At 32.5% G+C, this 19,162-nt stretch overlaps 1 protein-coding gene across 1 annotated transcript in view; it reads left to right on the top strand.

Moving 5' to 3' along the window:
• The window catches only part of Mdga2 (MAM domain containing glycosylphosphatidylinositol anchor 2), a 757,479-nt gene that overhangs the window by 467,464 nt on the left and 270,853 nt on the right, over nucleotides 1-19,162 (top strand). The window contains exon 4 of the mRNA XM_047541595.1: nucleotides 16,544-16,740. Coding sequence (XP_047397551.1) covers nucleotides 16,544-16,740 — 197 coding nt within the window. The remainder of the gene's footprint in view (nucleotides 1-16,543; nucleotides 16,741-19,162) is intronic.

The raw sequence follows: 19,162 nt of genomic DNA, 5'->3' as shown, positions 1-19,162 counted from the left end.
CATTTTTTTCTTTTTTCTTGATTATGTTTAACATATAGTTATTTTAAAAAGTGCTTAAGGAAACATACACTCTTATCTCATCTTTATTCATTATTACTTGGCAACTTGCAAATATTTCAGACCAAGAAGTTACACAATTTTGACTTCAATATATTTGTCTCCTTTAAACTTGGTGAGTTAAATAAATCTCTTCACTGAAATTCTCTGTATGACCATGAGCACATATGTATGCATCCTCATGGCAAGAAGCATGCTATCTACCCTACTTATTATCTTATTATTTTATATGATATATAAGGTGGAAGTGGAAAATTCCTGCATGATTTTTTCACATAATTCACTTCATGATAACTATGGATTACATTTATTGTTGAGTACGTTTTTTTCAGAGTTAATTATTGAAGTAACTAATGGTGAAAATAAAGGAATTGTATAATGTATATTGTAATCTTATTTCCAATAGACATTAGTTTTATATTAGGAATAGTAATTGTGTTTGTATAATAACTTAGCTTATTGAAAAATATTCTTGGCATAAAATGCCATGTTTACTAAGAAGAGATATTTTCTTGTGATCATGAAATTGAATTACATATACACTACAGGTATAGGATTAATGAACAATCCATTCCAACCAGGAACGTTACTTTATTGTTATTTTCTTTATAGTTTTCATAGTTTTGAATGTTATTTGTGTATTACCCTTTAAAATATTTTTGAAAGTATCAAGAATATCTAAGTTCACGAAACAGATTTATAATTTTCCTAATCTCTTTAAGAGAAGATTGTCTTTGTATCTATCACCTTACCTCAAAAACTATTCCCTATTTGTATGGACTCTAGAGGACTATAATTTAAAAATAAGACATTAACTCAGTGTGAAGACTTTAGAGAGAAGTTGCATGTATTTTTAAGAAGATGAATACCTTTGAAGCATAGGAAATGTTAAAAATACACATTTTAAGAGATTTTTTTCCTTACATGTAATTTCAAAAAGCATCATGTTGTAGCATATTCAGAGTTACTAGAGAGAAGGTAAATTATAGTTAAGGATTATCAAGCATGTAGTTGAAAAACATGCTGCGATCAATAATGCCTCGGTAACTCTGAATTTAATACCCTGGCTTTTTTGTAAACTTTGCAACTGTTTCTAGCTGTCTTTATTCCAGAGGTGTTTGCATATACATGGTGGAGAGTTAAAAGTAGCCAGAACCCCAGATTCGTGATCAGAAGTAAAGAACAACTAAACCTTAGAAAGAAACCTTGCTTAGTCAAATTTATGTAGCAGTTATACAAAATAAATCAATTAAAATCTTTAGCATGTGATTACATTTTAAAATATTCAGGTACCCTTTATAAGAAAAAAGAAATATACTACAACCTTAGGCAATGGAGGAAATACGTTGAGAGGAATATTTCAAGTAGAAATCAATATACACATGAGTTTCTAAGACTGAGATAATTTAATATCATAATTAAATATTTCAATCAATGAATTTTACATGTGAGTCAAACTAGTGGCCTAGGACTGTAAGTGTTAGAAATATCTTAGAATACAGAGCAAAAATTATAAAGATAAATCATAAGGAGGGAGAAGGAGGAGAGAGAATTGGATGATGGGGACTATAAAACTGATATATAAATATTAAAAATTTTAGAAAAAATTTATATTAAGTTGAAAAATATTTTGAATTTGTTTATTTATTTACTAAAATTCCTAAAATTATTGGACTCATAATGAAGGGAAAAAAACCCAATTATCTAGAGTGATTAAAAAAAAAAAAACTAAACTGAAAGGAGAAAATGGAAATTGCATAGTGAAAATAGGCATAAGAAAAAAAAAAACACACACACACAAAGATTTATACCAGATTTCTCATTTTTGATATCAGAAGCTAGAAGGCCATAATGTATTATCTACAGAGTTTTAAAAAATGCCATAACTCAGGAATTCTATAGCCATTGATCATTCCTTTTATACAGAAGGCACAATAAGGTGATCTGGTTGCAGGAAACAGCGCCAATCATACTTTCAGACTTGTACACTCTAGAAAGACTGAAGAGAAAACAAGAGATCTCAAGGTGGGACAGGAATGTGTGTAGGGGTGGGGGTGGGGCAGTGTTTAAATCTACTGTATACGAAAATCTACTGCACATGAATTGTCAACCTCAATTATAATCCAAATAAAGACTCTTAAAACTCCAAGTCATGAATATAAGAGCTATCTAGAAATTACCTAAGCAAAACCTTGGAGTTGAAGCTGAGGAGAGAGAAGAGGTCACTTATCATGAGGCAGTGGGGTAAAGAGCAGAGATTGGGTCAGAGTGTACCCTGAAGGCTATCTAAAAATCTTGCTTTATTGACAGAAGGGGAAAATGGAGAATCCAATCACTTTGGAAAAGAAAAAAAAAAAAAATGCCTCTTCATGAGATCATTCACAACTTCATTCAAATATTTGGGTAAAATATGTGTAGAAAATGTTAAATTCTATTATGTAAAGACTTGGATGTAATTTCTAGTCATAATAAATGTAAATGATATTTAGGTAATCATCAACTCCACTCTATTTGAACATTTAAAGCACATCTTGTTAACCTTGGGTGTTGAAGAGAATTCATCAGGTAAGTAACATAGCATCAAGAAGACTGCTAGACAGGTAATACAGAGTAAAAGTCATGGATGCTGAATTCAATGGAAACCATATATCTTAAAATGCTTTTGTTGTTAAAAGTAAGAGACAAAACTCGTAATGATTTAGAAAAGAATAATAAAATGAATTAAGTAAATTGGAAATATAGAGTTAAGTAAAAGCTGAACATAACAACAAATGAAAACAAGTAGAAAATTTTAAAAACACAAATCTGATTATTTAAAAGGAAAAATAAAAAGACAAACCTGCAGTTCTAATACAATAGAAAAGAAAGGAAGCAAGAATATGTACAATTCAGAATAAGGAAAGAGACATAAACTTAAATTATGATTTTTAGATACAGGGGAGATAACACAATTAAGAAATATTTCACAAAGTTCTTATGGAAATAGATGATTTTCTAGCAAAATTTGTATTACTAAATATTTTTCAACAAGCAGTGTTGAGTGAAAATATTCTCCTTTAGAAATTAAGAATGTTATTAAATATCTATCTTTTGATGGTGGCACTAGGTCAGATGAGTTTCTGAGTTTTTCTCACCTAATATTTAAATGAACACATAAATATTATGTAATCTCAATGAATAATCACAACGGTTTCATGTGTTTGTGATTTTTGAATAAAAAAATTATATAGATATTAATTCTAAAACAGAAGCCTGAGAATAACCAAGAAAGTGTGAGCCAGGACAGGAACCAGTTGTCTCAGTAGAATTCAGAAGCTAAAAACCTTCCATATCATATTGATATGGTTTTACATTGGAATAGACAAATCAATACAATAGAGAAGGTAAACCAGAAGCAGCTCCTAATGCTTGTGAGATTTTAATAGATGATATAGTTGAGGTTCAATTCATTGTGATAGAATGAAATATTAAATAGAGATGCTGCTACTATATACCCATCAGGAAGAAAAAAAAATTAGACCTCTAAATGATACATTTGAAATTCAAATCTAGATAGAGCAAAGACTTCATATATAGTCTTGGGAAAAATTGGCATATTTTATCATATGTTACTAACCAAAGTTATATTAAAAGAGACAGTCACATTTTACTATATAACAATTCAGCTTCTATATATTAAAAGATTATTAAACAAAATGAATAGAAAATAATAATCAAAAGATTATAATCTATAACTTACAAAGATTTTTAAAATATTTTTAAAGAAAAAGGCAACTAACCCAAATGAAAAACAAAGAATGTGAATAGGAAGTTAGAAAGCAAAAGTTTAGGAAGTCATTTATGAAATCAAAAGACAGTTCAGTTCACCAATATCAGGGAAGTGCAATCTAAAGTAGCAATGAACATCACCTTGTATGTTTAAAGGGAACAAAAATTTATAAGAGCAGAAAAAAAAACTATCTTGATAGAGTTGCAAGAATGATACCCATGTGCTTTTAGTAAAAATGCATCCCTTTTGGATAGCAACCAGGCAAAATCAGTTACAGTTATTTACAAGCCAGTTTCCCATTTATAAGAATTTTTCCAATAAAAATAAAACCACCATTTAAAGGTATGCATTTAGAGAAAATGAATATAAAATTATTTGTAGAGGCAAAAAAAAACCTTAAAATATAGTCTGCTATCATAATATAGTAATGACTGAAGAAATTACATATATATAATATTATATATATGACTATAGATATATATACAACTATTTTATAAAATGGTAGAGAGATATTTCCATGAGATATTTTGCATGAGAAAAGCAAAATTTTTAAAAAGTGTGACATGATTCAATTAAGAAAAATAAATCTTACATACAAATTCACAAATGTGTCTTTATATATATTAATATACAAGTTTAAAGGAAAACAATGAATACTACCTCCTTAGGTAGCATGGGTTACCTAAGGAGGTAAGAGTATGGGAGAAGAAAGAGGAATGAGGCAAAAGGACAGAAAGTGATACTAATTTGTAATGTATGACATAAATTGTAATTAAGGAGGTCAATGTTTATCTATGAGTGCTGTATGTCACTTTATATATATATATATATACATGTTTATACATACATACACATATATATATATGTAAATATATATATACTTAAACTTTCATGTCCCTTAATGTCCTCATTTTTTAGGAGTTTGGTAGAAAATGGTGAGGAGGAGGCAAAGGAAATATCCTAGAATGTTTTTCCAGGTTGTATGAAAGTTTAAAAATTGTTTTACTAGAGATATGCAGAATTATTAGCATAATATTGCCTAAGAACTAAAAGACATGTATTTACATGTATTTTTTAAAAATTATAGAAATGCAGTGAATTCTAATTTGTGTTAATGGATGACAAAGAGCAAAGTTTCACACTAGAACAAGTCTAAATTTTATACTTAGCCTCATTCTGATGTCTCACTTTCAGAAGTTGGCTGTAAGTATTCATTTTGTCTGTTTTACTTAATGAGTTATCAGATAAAATTAGTTATTGTTCAAAAATCACTATGCAGAAAAAGATACAAAGCAATTCATATTGTATTGTATTGAAGAAAACAGCTTTCAAATTGGTAACTGCAGTGAATCCTACAAATCATTGATACTGATAATTTGTTTATAATAAAGTGCTTTGTTCTTCATTTTTGATATATCTAACAATATTTAATTAGTTTCTCTTTTGTATGAATTCAGGGCAACTTAATTCTATTCAGCTTGTAGCAATTGGAAGACACATGCATATATTTAGCATTATCTATTTTATGTGCATTCATCCTATAGTTACAATAGTAATATAAATTCTTGTCCATAAATTGGTAAAATAATATGCTTGACTAGTTTTAGTGCCTGCAGTTGTATTGAGTAGCTATTTTCCTTAACACATTTGCATATCTTCTGTATAGAATTTTTAAGATTTATGGAACTTCCCAGAGGGAAAGATGATATCCAATACAGTATTTAGTGTGTCTTTGCCATCTGGGTTTTCAGATTCATTTGGTTTAATTCAAAGATTAAAGGCAGAAAAATTGGACCAAATGGTGGAATAAACCCCTGTGGAAAACATGCTTCTGCTGTGATTATTTTTGAAATTAATTGATTCTTTAACTTGTAACTATACCCCATGACTTCAGCTGTAGTTAATAACTGATTAATCATAGGCACATAGATTAATTGCGCCAATGCATGCTGGGAAGCCAGTTAACTGTTTCATGTCACTAGAGTATCCTTCATCGAAGTGGGGCACAGATTATAAACACATGTTTCCATGATTAAGTGAACCAAATTCAAAAGGTCTTTAATGTGAAAGAACTATATTTGGGTATTTTTAAGGTAGAAAAGTACATCTATGGTGTTATATAAATAGGGAGGGGTAACCCAGGAACCTGAGAGTTTGAATGAAATCTCCCTGAAAAACACAGACATACCACTGATAAAAGAAATCTTAAATATGGTTCAATTATAAAAATCCATATGTAAACTATACCACTTAACATAATTATTATTTACTAAAATAACAATTTTAACCACTGAACAACTTTCTGAAGCTTCCTGTTTTATTTTTTTGCTTTTAAATTCCTGGTTCCTCCCTCCTTTGGATTTAAATGTACATCTCTCAGCTTATGGAAAACCAAAAGAAGGGAAAAAGACAATAAGATTCCTTTAATCACATGTTATCCTTTATCCTCTAATTACTCTCCTCTATCTTGTCAGAGCCAAGTTTTTTGAGAGGATTATTCCCATTAATCTCATTGTGATTTCACCAGACTTTCACACCATACAGTACAGAAAAATGATTGTTAGTGCCACTTCACTGATAGAACTCTTGCAAAGGTTAGCAATGACCTATTTCTTGTCATATTTGAAGTCATTTTCTAGTTCTGTTCTAACCTTGACCTCTTTTCATCATTTTTCCTGCTTTCCAACCTCTCCATGACAGTGGAAGTACTTTTAAAATTTATTTTATCACAGATTAGTTTTGACTCTACCTTTCCTATCACTTTTTCCTCAATCTTTTTCAAAGACTTCCCTTCTAGAACTGGCTGCCCTTGTTGCTGCCCAGGGCTCTCTCCTTGGTCTTTTCCTTTTTTCACTCTGCACACTACTTGAGTGGTCCATTACTCACACAGCATACTGATGAATCCTAAATCCATATCTGTAGCCTGGATTTCTCATTGTAGCTCCAGGTCATGCACAGTGTGACTGGAGGAGATGCCATTCAGCAGGTAGATGCCATTCAGCATGATCCACGCAGAGCTCATCAACTTCCCTACCTTTCACAACCCCTCCTACCCTCCCTGGTAGTAGACACAGTTCTCATTTTCCACTTCACGTTGCAGTGAATTCACCATCTACCCAACTGCTAAAGCCAGATTTTGAGACATCTTCCCACTTTTCTTCATCCCTCTATCCAACCTGTCACCCAGTTCAGTCAGTTCATTTAAACTTTCTAACCATGTTCATAACTATACCTTATTTCAAATTTCTTAGCACTGTTCATCTCAATTATTGCAGCTACTTTCTAGCGAATCTCCTTGCCATTATTTTCTTACCTCCACATCTTTTATCTAGAGAGAAGCACCTGTGGTCTTTCTAAAATGAAAGCTCATATTGGCTAAAATGTATATATTGAAATTGATTTCCTTTTTCTCCCACGGTGCTACTAATAATTTGGTCCATTTTTATGTCTCAAACATGCTATCCTAGTACTACCATTTCCTAAAACACAAAACTCTAATTTTGCTGGATATGTAATATCTAGTATTTGCTCTGATATCTCAGAACTTGATACATGCCACTTCCTGCTTTTCACTTTGCTTACTCTCTTTATAGTTCAGAATCTACCGCACAAATCAACTTTTTAAAAAGCCTTTACTATTCTTTCAGATGGAATTAGTTCCATCTTTGATTCACATCTCTATTGGATGCTTTCTCTAACCATAATTGCATTGTGCTTTTGCACCTTCTCTTTCTCTTTCTTTTGTAGAGAATCACAGGTCACTTGTAAACTGAGTGTCTCATGTAATATTTAGTATAATGTAGGTACATAAAATTTAATATGAAAATAATGGCATACAAATTTTAGATTTAAATAAATTTGATTATATTAATGCTGCTAACTAATAAACTGACAAACTCAATTTCCCAGGAGATTGAAGAGACAAGTTTTAGGCAAAGATGAAATTTTGACATATGTAAAGTTTCTCCCGAAAGAAATTAGCTCAGAATATATACCAAATAACAGGTCTATCACCATTAGTTGGGTTGGGTTTTGTATCATGAACATCTACATGTTGAAGTCATATAAGAAATTTTGAAAATACTTGTAAAATGAAACTAGGCAAGTAGATAATTCTTTTAAGGTAAAAGTTCAGATTGTGTTAGAACATTTCCCTTACCACTGTATCAAACCTAGGTTAAATTTTTCATGCTGTAAAATCTTTTGGGAGACTTAATTCTTTCTGGAGTTAAGAAAGGTAGTATGCATCTTTTTAAATAATTTTATTAAAATGACTTTAATCTGTCAGTGTCTGATGTATTTAATCAGCAAAAAAACAAAAAAAGGTTTCCAGAAAATTATTTGTTATAAAGGAGTAGCTGCTGATCTTAAGGGTAAAAATTAATTTCCTGAGATCATGTTTATGATATATACATATAGTTATTCTTGCTGAAAACTGACATTTACCATATTAGTAACAGATAAGTCTTCCTTTAAATAAACTAAGGAGGTCATTCTTGAGAATTTATGTGCATTACATTGGTTTTTAGGCATACAAACAAAACTAAAATATAGGTCCTATGCCCAAAGGGATATATTTTATGAACCATGAGTCATGTCATTAAAATATATTTGAAACCAATATTCATATATCAAATAATGTATTGAGTGATTTCTATCACTTTTATGTGTGTAAAATTTGACCAATGTTAAGAAAATAGAAATCATATACTTTTTATTTTGAAGAATATTTTGCCCATGTCATTGAGTATAATTTTTATAAATTTAAATTTCACACATCTAGATTATCAAATTAGAACAAATTTATTTAAAAACAGAAATATAGATATAATATCATCAATAATACCAAACAATGCAGTGTGAATTTGTAAAATTATCAAGTCTATATAGCATTAATATTGACTATTGAATAAATACAGAGGCAGATTTTATATTTCCTGAACTATAAATAAAAACTAAAAGAAATTACACATTTTAATATTCAGGTCCTTGGATAAAACTGTGTATCAGGTACCTGTTTAAATTCTGGAAGTACTAGAATATATAGTCTCTCAAATGAGTACATCTTAGGGAATTGTCCTCAGCCAGAAAGGGACACCTAGCCCAAGATCAAGCTTGCTTACCAGGACAAGTTCTAATCCAGTGGACTATCACCGTACTTTATAAGAAAGCTATTAAGGACAACTCTAAAATGTCTTCAACTCAAAAGCTCTGTCTAGGTCATCTGGAGTTTTTGTAGTAATGCATCACAATTTAATTCTTACCATTGTATAATTCTACTCTTCATTTTTAAAAACCACAAGTTGATGTTCAGGGCACTTCTTAATAAATTTCATAAATTCATGTCTTCATCAATCAGATTTTCATAAAAAAACATTTTAGATGATCTGAGGAACTTGCTTTTAAAATGGAATTTCAAAGACACATCGCTTAACAAATTATTGGGCTGACTACCAAGACCCCCAGTAGGAACAGTAGGTGGACAGCACTGAAAACCCTTGAAAGTTAAAGTGGTGAATTGTTAAAACCTTTGCCTATGGTGAACAAGGATAGATTCCTGTGGAATGTAATGAAGTGTGAGCTCAATATCTCAGACTTTTGAGAAATTTAGGGGAAAGTAGCAATAGTAAGAACAATATAATTGGTTTCTTTTGGGTTACATTCATGCACAGTACAAAAAAAAAGGAAAGAATGAGTGTAATTAATCATCACTTTGAAGGTGATATATGAGAATAAAGAAGCAAAATATAAAGAGATTCAAAGTGTAACAAAGCTTCACAAAACTTTCTGTCCTGGGTGATGACGGTAGGCAGGTAGAGTGTGATTTGAGGAAGTATGTCACTGGAGTGGGTTTTGGGGTTTGTATTTTGTCCCTGGCACCCCACCCTCTCTCTGCCTTGTGACTGCCATGATGCCACAAATGGAACATCTTTCCTACACCATGCCCTCCTGCCAGGATGTTCTTCCTCAAGTTGTGTCCAGAGTAATGGAGCTTCTGACCATGGACTAAACCTCCAAAACAATGAACCTGATATAAACTTTTCCTCCTTGAACTTGTTCTTGTTGGGTATTATGTTTACTATGAAGAAAAGCTAACACAGAAATTGGTATCAAAAGGTGAGGACATTGCTCTGACTAACTGAATCACGTGGTTCAGAAGCCATTGCAATTGATTTGTGGAAGGAGTTTGAAGAAGTTTAGAGATGCAGGCTGGAGAGATTTAGAATGTTATAAGCAGGATTTAATGGGTATTTCTGGTGTATGCTCAGAAGACCAGAATACCTATGGGAATGCAGACAGTAAAGATTATTCTCATGAAGGGGAATGAGGACTCTTTTGGGAATTGGACTAGAGGACCCACATGTCATATTCTGGCAAAGAACTTGTGTACATTCTGCCTATGTCCTGAGACTTTCTCTGAGGGTGTATTTAAAAGTGATTGACTAATTACTCTGGCAAAGGAAATGTCAAGGCAGCTCAGAATTCAGGTGGATATTGCTGGCAACTCTAATCCAGGTTTACAGTGAAAATCAGGAGGAAAAAGCAGAGTGGAAGAATTTGCAAAACTTGCAATTTGGCCAGAGTAGACGCACGTATAAAATTGGGGCCATGGAAGGTATGGTTGCTGAAAACATCACCACCCCTAAAGAGAAGCTAAATATTTTGAAAGATAGTTTGACAGCATCTCTGGAATCAGCAAGACCACATGTATCACAAGCTCAAGAATGTAGAATGCAAACCTCCTTTGAGTAGAGACCCTGGCTGCTTGTCACCTACATGGGAGTACCCAGGAAGTTGTTTCCCCAAGATTCATTTCACTGTATTTAGTTACCTGGGCACTCACAGGCAATTTCAGTCATGGTCCAAGGGAACCCAGCTATTGTTCCACCTGGTGGCACACCTTGACATTGTTTATGTGGTGCTGGTGCTTTAGGAATGCAGAATTCTGGTGTTAGGGGTTCACAGATGCTTCCACCAAAACTTTAAAAGAAGGTTTAGGAGGCCAGTAAAAGTGTAACAGGACCAGAATCTCTGTGGGTAGCCCCAGAGAAGATGACGCATGAAGCTTTGTGAATGAAACCGAAGTTGGTGTGCAGACCCACAAGATACAGAGATGCAAATAACATGGAACAACTGACTGTGGAAAAAGCCCCCATGTGTACTGCAACCAGCAAGATCAAAGGGGTAAGACAGTCTCAGTCCTCTGAATATCACAACTCACTGTTACATGCCCAGAGGCTGGACTTAAAGCTCAAGGACCTAGTGTCTTTCTGACAGGTTTTAGTCTTACTTTGGACCGGTCCCTTCTTTCTATGCCCCTATTTCTCCCCTTTGAAATGGGAATGTTTATTCTGCACCTTCATAGTTTAGAAACTGATAACTAGCTTTTTGACGTTTTACAGGGGATCACAGCCAATAATTTGTCTTGAATATCAGAGGAGACTTTGGAATTGAACATTTTCATAATGATGGGATTATTAAGATTATGGGGACTCTTAAAGATGGACTAAATACATTTGCATCATGAGATGGGCATAAACTTGGGGTAGAATGTTGTGGTTTGGATATGGTGTGCCCCTCAAAACTCATGATTAGATTACAAGAGATAGAACCTAATCTGTGAGTTAATCTATTTGATAGATTAATAATTTGAAAGAAGTACTATACTGGACAATCATTCTGGGAAGGTAGGTTGTGGCTGGAGGAAGTAGGTCACTAGGGGTCTGTCCCTAATGTTCCCAGTATCTCACCATTTCTTGGCTTCCCAGCTGCCATGAGCCAAGTGTATTTCTCTGCCATGCCCTTCTACCATTATATAGTGCCTTGCCTCAGGCCCAGAGCAATGGAGTCTGCTGACCATGTACTGAGACCTCTGAAACTCTGAGCCCAAAATTAAACTTTTTCTAAGATGCCTTTGTCAGGTATTTTGATCACAGTGATGAAAAGCTGATTAACATAAGTTTATTTATATTGGAACATTATAGCATGAAATAGGATTTAACAACTTTGGAATATGGAAACTTGGAGAAATTCATGGTCCCCACTAAATGAATTATAAATGCCAGAAATGCTCTGTGGATGTAAAAAAAAAAAGAAAAAAGGGTAAAAGACTCAGAGATTTATAGATTTGAGCTTGCTAAAGTGAATGTATCAGGTCACATCCAGAAATATCATCATCTCACTCTATTGGAATGGTGTAGAGGACATTCCATTGAAGTAATGAGGATGTGCTGATAACTGAGACATGAGAATCATTAAGAAGCTCAGTGATGACCGTCCTCTGCAGAAAAATATTGATGGACAGGAAATGCTATTACATAATTGGGCTCTCTGCTTGACAGTATCTCAAAATAATAGAGGCTAGGAGTTTAGTTGTCATATGCAAGCTGGGCACAATTATCTTAATGAACAGCTAGTTTGCATCCACCTCTAGATTTACAAACATATATGAAGACAGTTAATAGGACACATCATTCCTAGGGACAAATTACATGGACAGCTAACAAAGTATTACATAATCTATACAATTAAAACAAATCAAAGAGACATGATCAGGATACTGAGCATAGTCATTTAATAACTCATGAATCCTTTCCCAATTTCTGAAGCTGAGGCAACTTTCATACCTTGAACTCATTGACTGAGGGGCAACTGAATCACTGGAAAGAACTTCGAAACACCACTCCAAGTATATGCAGTAATGTCCTAAGTTCTTTCTATAGAAAGCATACATCCATTCACAGGTACAATCAAAAACTAGGGAAAGGGTACTCATGAAACATTTTGAGGACTGTCATACACAGGATCCAAGTTGACCTTGAAATCTAGGATTCTGCAGTGGGCATGATGCCATAGGATTATCTTGTCATAGCATATTTTCCATCATCTAAAAATTCTAACTTAAGAGAATAATAGAATGGTCTTTTTAAAGGACAACTGAATCTTGCAGATTTAATATCTGGTGAGGAAAGGGTGCTATCCTCCATGATGTAGTTAAGTCCTAAACCAATGACCATTATTATATGAAGTTTTCTTCTTATTTTGTAGGATACATAGGTCCAAGAACCAAGGAGTGACCTCATTTACTACCATCACATCCAATGACCCACTTGGGGAATCTGTGCTTCTCTTCCCGCAACTCTGGGCACTTCCAGTTTAGCAGTCTCAATTCCCAGAAAGGGAAAAAGCTTTTATTAAATGACACAGCAAGATCCCCATTTATCTTTAAACCATGGCTATTGCTCAGTTACTCTAGGTTCCTATTTCACCAAGCAGTAGACAAGAAGAGTGACTATCCTTGCAGGAATATGTGGTCTTTAGGAGCTGCTGCTGGTAGGACCATTGTTACATAGTGAAGCAGTGAAGAATGTATATAACATTCTTTTGATACACTGAGTCATTTGTTGTTATTTCCTTGACTGGTTTTGATGATAAACCAATCAGTGTGTGAACATGGCCTGAGAAAGATGTGCTAATCAAGATTTCAAATTTCTCAGTGATAAAGCTCCTGTGAACCCACTAGGCCAGCTCCATACAGCACAAGATATACTATCCCAACATGTGAGCAATCTAGAATGCTAATAATAGAAGGAAATGTTGAATATTATCCCACCAAAATACTTTCTGAAAGTCTTCCCAGGAGAGGAGACTGACCAGAATCCTATACTAGTTTTTCCTAGATAGAATCATCACACCTAACAGGTGGATTGGAGTGAAATGTTACAGTGCACCTGCCAGATCCACTCCTTAGCCCTTATTCATCCAGCTTCTGGGATAAATAGGCTGTTAACTAAGTTACTTTATAGAAATTGTCCTATAGAGATTCCTTTTCCAATGTTCTATCCACTTGTGGGGAGCACCACAAATTGAATAACCAGTTGATTTAAGAAGAGGTAGGTTTGTAAAGACTTAGGACCCCTTGTCTCAGGTTAGGACAACTCTGAGGTCACTGCACAGATCCAAATCTATTTCCAGAGCTAATCAGACACTTTTTGCACCTGTAGTGCAGTTTAACCCTCCTCCTTTCCAATCCTCCTTCCTTCACTCAGTCACAATGTTGACCTAGAAAGTACTAGCCAATATATTTGCTGTATACATATCTCTATTGTCTCTTTTCCCAGAATATGACCTAAGACAAATACACATATTCAGTATATATTTAGGAATATACAAGATGTATATTCAAATATTTTAGGACCTATATATGTAGGTAAACTATATGTCACATTTGTCTAAAACAAATCTTGTTTAGCCAATAGTTTTTAATTCTAAAGAGAAAAAATTAACTTAAGAATTTTGTGAAGTAGAAATTCCTAAACATGAGTGAATCTGACAGATGACTTAGCCAATAGAATTTTCAGTAAGCTGTTGTCACAGGATTTGATTCTCAAAAGTCCAGTGACCCAAAATTCATCCAGGCCAGGGAGGAGAATATTTAGCAATTGTTGTTGACTGAGCCTCTTGACACCACTGCTTACCTGGAAAAGAGGTAGGGATATATCAATAAATAGATGTTGGAAAGTGTAGTACTGTTAACTACCTGAAACCCCAGGAGAGTCACTATTGTTAATCAGCCAGTTGTAGATCAGCTAGCTAATTCTCTTTTGCTCCTGAGCTTTCTGTTTTGTTTTTAAGAATTCTGTATTTTAAGAATTTTTTTCTTAAAATATCATGCAGTTCATGTCTTCTAACAAAGAACCTATCACTAAATAAAATTATGTTTTGAACCAGAAAGAAAAATTGTTTATAATTAGCTTACACTACATTTTTTCATGTCACTAAGGCTGAACTCAGTTAAGTAATGTACTGTAGGGCTTGATTTATATATGAAGAGGTAATCAGTAAATCAGTGAATATTTGGTAAATTTGAAAAACCTATATATATCTCAAAATTATTCTGGAATCCCTAAATATCCCCATGCATTAATACCAGGCAACAGATATCCCTGTACAGCTAACAGAGTGTATTTAAGTTGAAAGTTTCTTAAGTTTTACTAAAACACAGCAGTTGTTCTGTAAATTTGCACTACTATAATTAGAGGGTTTTGAGGTAGCCGTGAAAAGATGCTAATGTTGGAATTAAAAAAAAAAAAACCTTAAAATGTTGCAAAACTAGAAATCAAAGTATAGTACTGTCAAGTACTGAAAAAAAATAGTTTTAGAAAGTGTGAAATTTTGCTTTCTTTGTTTTGATTCCATAGGGCAGCTATTACATCACTAGTTTTGTTGACTTTTTATTATTTTTTATGTCAAAAGAATATTTTCTATGAGCAATATCTTTTAATTATACAGGATAGCATATACTCATATACTTTCTTATTCTTATGTTCATATAAATACTATAGTTTATTTTTCAGGTTTTCACATGAAAGTGCTTGTCATGTAGAAGTATTAGATAGCCTGAAGAAATGGGCAAGACCTATCTGTACTTATTTATAATGCGAGTTGTGCACATTATGAATTGGTGAGATGAAGAAAATAATATGGTGTAAATGGGAGATATTTAAATACACCCTGATGACAACAAAAGTAAAGTAGTATAACAGTAAAAGCTAACTTTTTTTGGACATTATGGGTTATCTCATTTGGGCCTGAATAATATGGTACTGTTATTATTTTCATTTTATCAATAAGGAAATTTAAAATCATAAAAGTTAAATGACCTTTCATAATGATAAAGGTGAATGGGGACATGTGGGTAAAGGTAATATTTGATAGCAAGTGTTTGCATTACCTAAGTTGATGCGCACCGAACTAAGTGCTTGTTGTTGCTCTAAGAGGTGCACTTCTTAATTTCTTCTCTTAAGGAAAACAATCTGGGGTAAAAGTCTCACAAAAATAATAGTAGTTAGATTAATATGTTACATATATTATTTTCAGTTCTAAATTGAGAACTGAAAAACTGTGACCCATTAGCCAAATGCCACCAGAGTACAGAAAGGACTTTCATCCTTCAATGATTTACCTACTGTCCTTGTGTACTGTCACACTATAGAGATAGAAGTGAGTAGTTAAGACAATGACCTTATGAACCACAAAGTCCAAGATATTTACAAATTGGTCTCTCCCAGAAAATGGTAAACCTGGTGGTGTATAGTCCTTTACAATACTTATAAAATTATACGTAGATTTTTTTCTAAAATTCTGTGGTAGAAATATTAATGCCTCTTAATAGTAACATCTGTTAGCACATTTCAACCTAGCAATGAATGAAATGAAGGTAAAATTTAACAGTTAAATGTTGTTGTTATATAAAGATTATAATAATTTATAAACTTTTGATTTTTAATGTGTTATTAATAACTGGTTAAAGAAATAAATGAAAGAGTCAATGGGACTGCATGATATTGATTTCTCTGTCACTATTGAGTTCTCTGGTTCATCGTGTTGTCTAAACTCTTGAATATGAGAGTTCTGACTTTTGATATCTCTCCTGGAGTTCTGTTACATGTGGCTATTGGCAAAGAGTTGGAAATACACAAGGTCATTTGTACTGTCACAAAAAAATTGAGCACTGAAGAAATTACTGTCACATTATTTTACTTCTCTTCACTGGAAATTTCTTTGTAAATGAGTTCAATTAACGAAATGAAACAAATGAACCTACTGATAAGTAGTATCAAGAATATGCATCTTTGTTTAGGTTGTAAATGTGCAGTGCTTTAGAAGCCATACAATTCATCACATTGTCACTTGGTTGTTTTTATTTTATTCTAGATTTGGATGACCCAGTAGTAACTGTTCATCAAAGTATAGGAGAAGCTAAGGAACAGTTTTACTATGAAAGAACGGTGTTCCTCCGATGTGTTGCCAATTCCAATCCCCCTGTTCGGTATAGCTGGAGACGTGGCCAGGAGGTGTTACTACAAGGATCTGACAAAGGAGTTGAGATTTATGAACCCTTTTTTACCCAGGTAAGAATTAAGATCCAGTATTTCTACCCACTCTACTAGAACACTTAACCTAATTCAGCAAGCATGCAATACTATAGCTATTGGAAAAGACAGTTTTTCCAAATCTGTTCCTTTGAAAAACAATGTGTTTATAAGACTATAGAACAGAAATATGCATACAACTTGATTTATGTACAGTAATTCAATTTAAAAGGTCAACTTTTAAAAACTATTTTTAACTTACTGTATTGTAACTTATATCTCTTTACCCATAACTTTACCTAGGTTTCACTATAAAGTATATAATTATAAATATCACTGATTTATTTGACTCCTAGAGAAAATATTTCTTAAAATAAGATATTCTAATTTCCAAATTTGCAATGATAAACTTCTCAAGGAATGAAGGAATCTATCTAAAATATGTTTGACTTTGGTTTTAGGAAAAATCTATATTTAATTTCTTTGTTCATTTTCCTTTTCAATTTAGTTTAGGAATAGAGCCTTAATTATGTTAAAAATGACAATATCTAGTAAGTCATTAAAAGTTATTTAAGAAAAATTGAATCAATCTTATATAGAGTGAATAGAATATAAAATACTATATATATATGTATCTTAATTATTTTCTCTCCTAAAATAAATTATTTTATTCATAATAAAATATAAATCATTTTTATGATATTTCTGCTTATTATGCTTGGGTTTTTTATGTTTGTATATATTTTATTCTTAGGTGTTATATATTATTGAACTATCTTTTTCCCATCAACTGCCATAAATACCTTATAATTTGAAAACTTTCCATGTTAACTTGTTTGTGTTAGAACATGCCTTAGTTCATTTTCTGCTGCTATAACAATATTATGAACTGGCCAATTTATAAAGAAAACATACTTATTTCTCACAGTTTTGGAGACTGGGAAGTCCAATATCAAGGTGCCATCTTTGATGACTGCCTTTTTCCTGTGGGCTAACATGTATGGAGAGGATGAAGGAAAAGCTCACTCTTACAGCAAAACAACTTCTACAATTAACTTACCCACTCTTCAGTAACAGCACTAATTCATTTATGGGGATCAAGCCCCCATGGCATAATCACCTCCTAAAGGTCCTATTTCCCAGAACTGGCCCAGTGTCAATTAGATTTCAACATCAGTTTTGGAATGGATGTTCAAACGATAGCAGAGAAATTCAATAATAATTTATCTTTATGGGTCTGTAGCCTATGTACTCTATCACTTTATAATGTAAATAATATCAATTAGAATATCTGAAATCTACAATATACAATATAAAAAGCTTTGCCTGAAACAAAGAGGTTATCTACACAACACTCTTCCTTTACTAACTTTATTGATACATAAAGGAAAAATTGAACAGGGACTATTACACAAACCAACTATTGTCAAAATAGGTTACACAATCCTGCATTTCATAGGAAACATTGACACCTGCAGGTAATACAGAAGGAAGACAATGACTCCGAGGGCTCCCTCATGTGAAAAATGACTGTGGTTGGCAGGAACAATAATTGGTATATACTGAGAACATTGTGCTGTGAAGCTGGGAGGGCATACTGGAACAAAATTGCATAAGAATTCAGATGGATCATATAACTACTTATTCTTTTAATGTTAGAAAATTAAATTTCTTTGAAGGATATTAGATTTTCAATAATAATGCTATTCAATAATAATGTCTTATTTTAATAAAAAGAACTTCTAAGACAATGAGATATCTCTATCTTGCATGCCCATTCAGACTAGGTTAATAACTATATCAATCTGGATTGAATATTTATTTTACAATCCTATTGAGTGACAAAATCTTGTTTATAACTTTTTATAGGTAATATTTCCAGAATGAAATTGGTTTGTGTTGCTGAGACTGATATGAAATCATAAGCCTAAAAGAAATAATTACGCTTTTCATACCTCTACTCAATACTGAGAGACATAGGCAAGCATATATTGCTATTCGTGTACAAGTTTATAATAAATTAGAGTTGTAAAAGTGAATCTAAACTGAAAGGCTTTATCATTTTGTAATATCTGAGGATAATTATAAATAACTAAAATAGGTATTTTTAAAATTCCAATTATTTTAAAAGTAGCTTGGAAATATTGTTTGAGGTAATGGATAATTTTTAACTAGAACAATGGTAACACTGGTAAGGTCACTAACTAATGTATAATGTACCTTTTATTTATTCATTTTCTTTAAAATATAGTTTTAAAAGTTTAAATATACTTGCTACAAATTATTTTGTTATTGTTCAATAAAAATACTTAAATTTATAAATTGCATATTCATTTGCCATTTTTTAGAACTTTTGTGAAGATGCTCATAACATCTTGTGTATTGTAATTATACCAACTAATTACATGACTGAACATATTTACATCAATTACATAATTAGTTATAATTAGACTAAATAGAC

Source organism: Sciurus carolinensis, chromosome 2 (assembly GCF_902686445.1).
Source record: "Sciurus carolinensis chromosome 2, mSciCar1.2, whole genome shotgun sequence".
NCBI lineage: Eukaryota > Metazoa > Chordata > Mammalia > Rodentia > Sciuridae > Sciurus > Sciurus carolinensis.
Note: the sequence above shows the minus strand (reverse complement) of the source record. Positions and strands in the feature narration are given on the sequence as shown.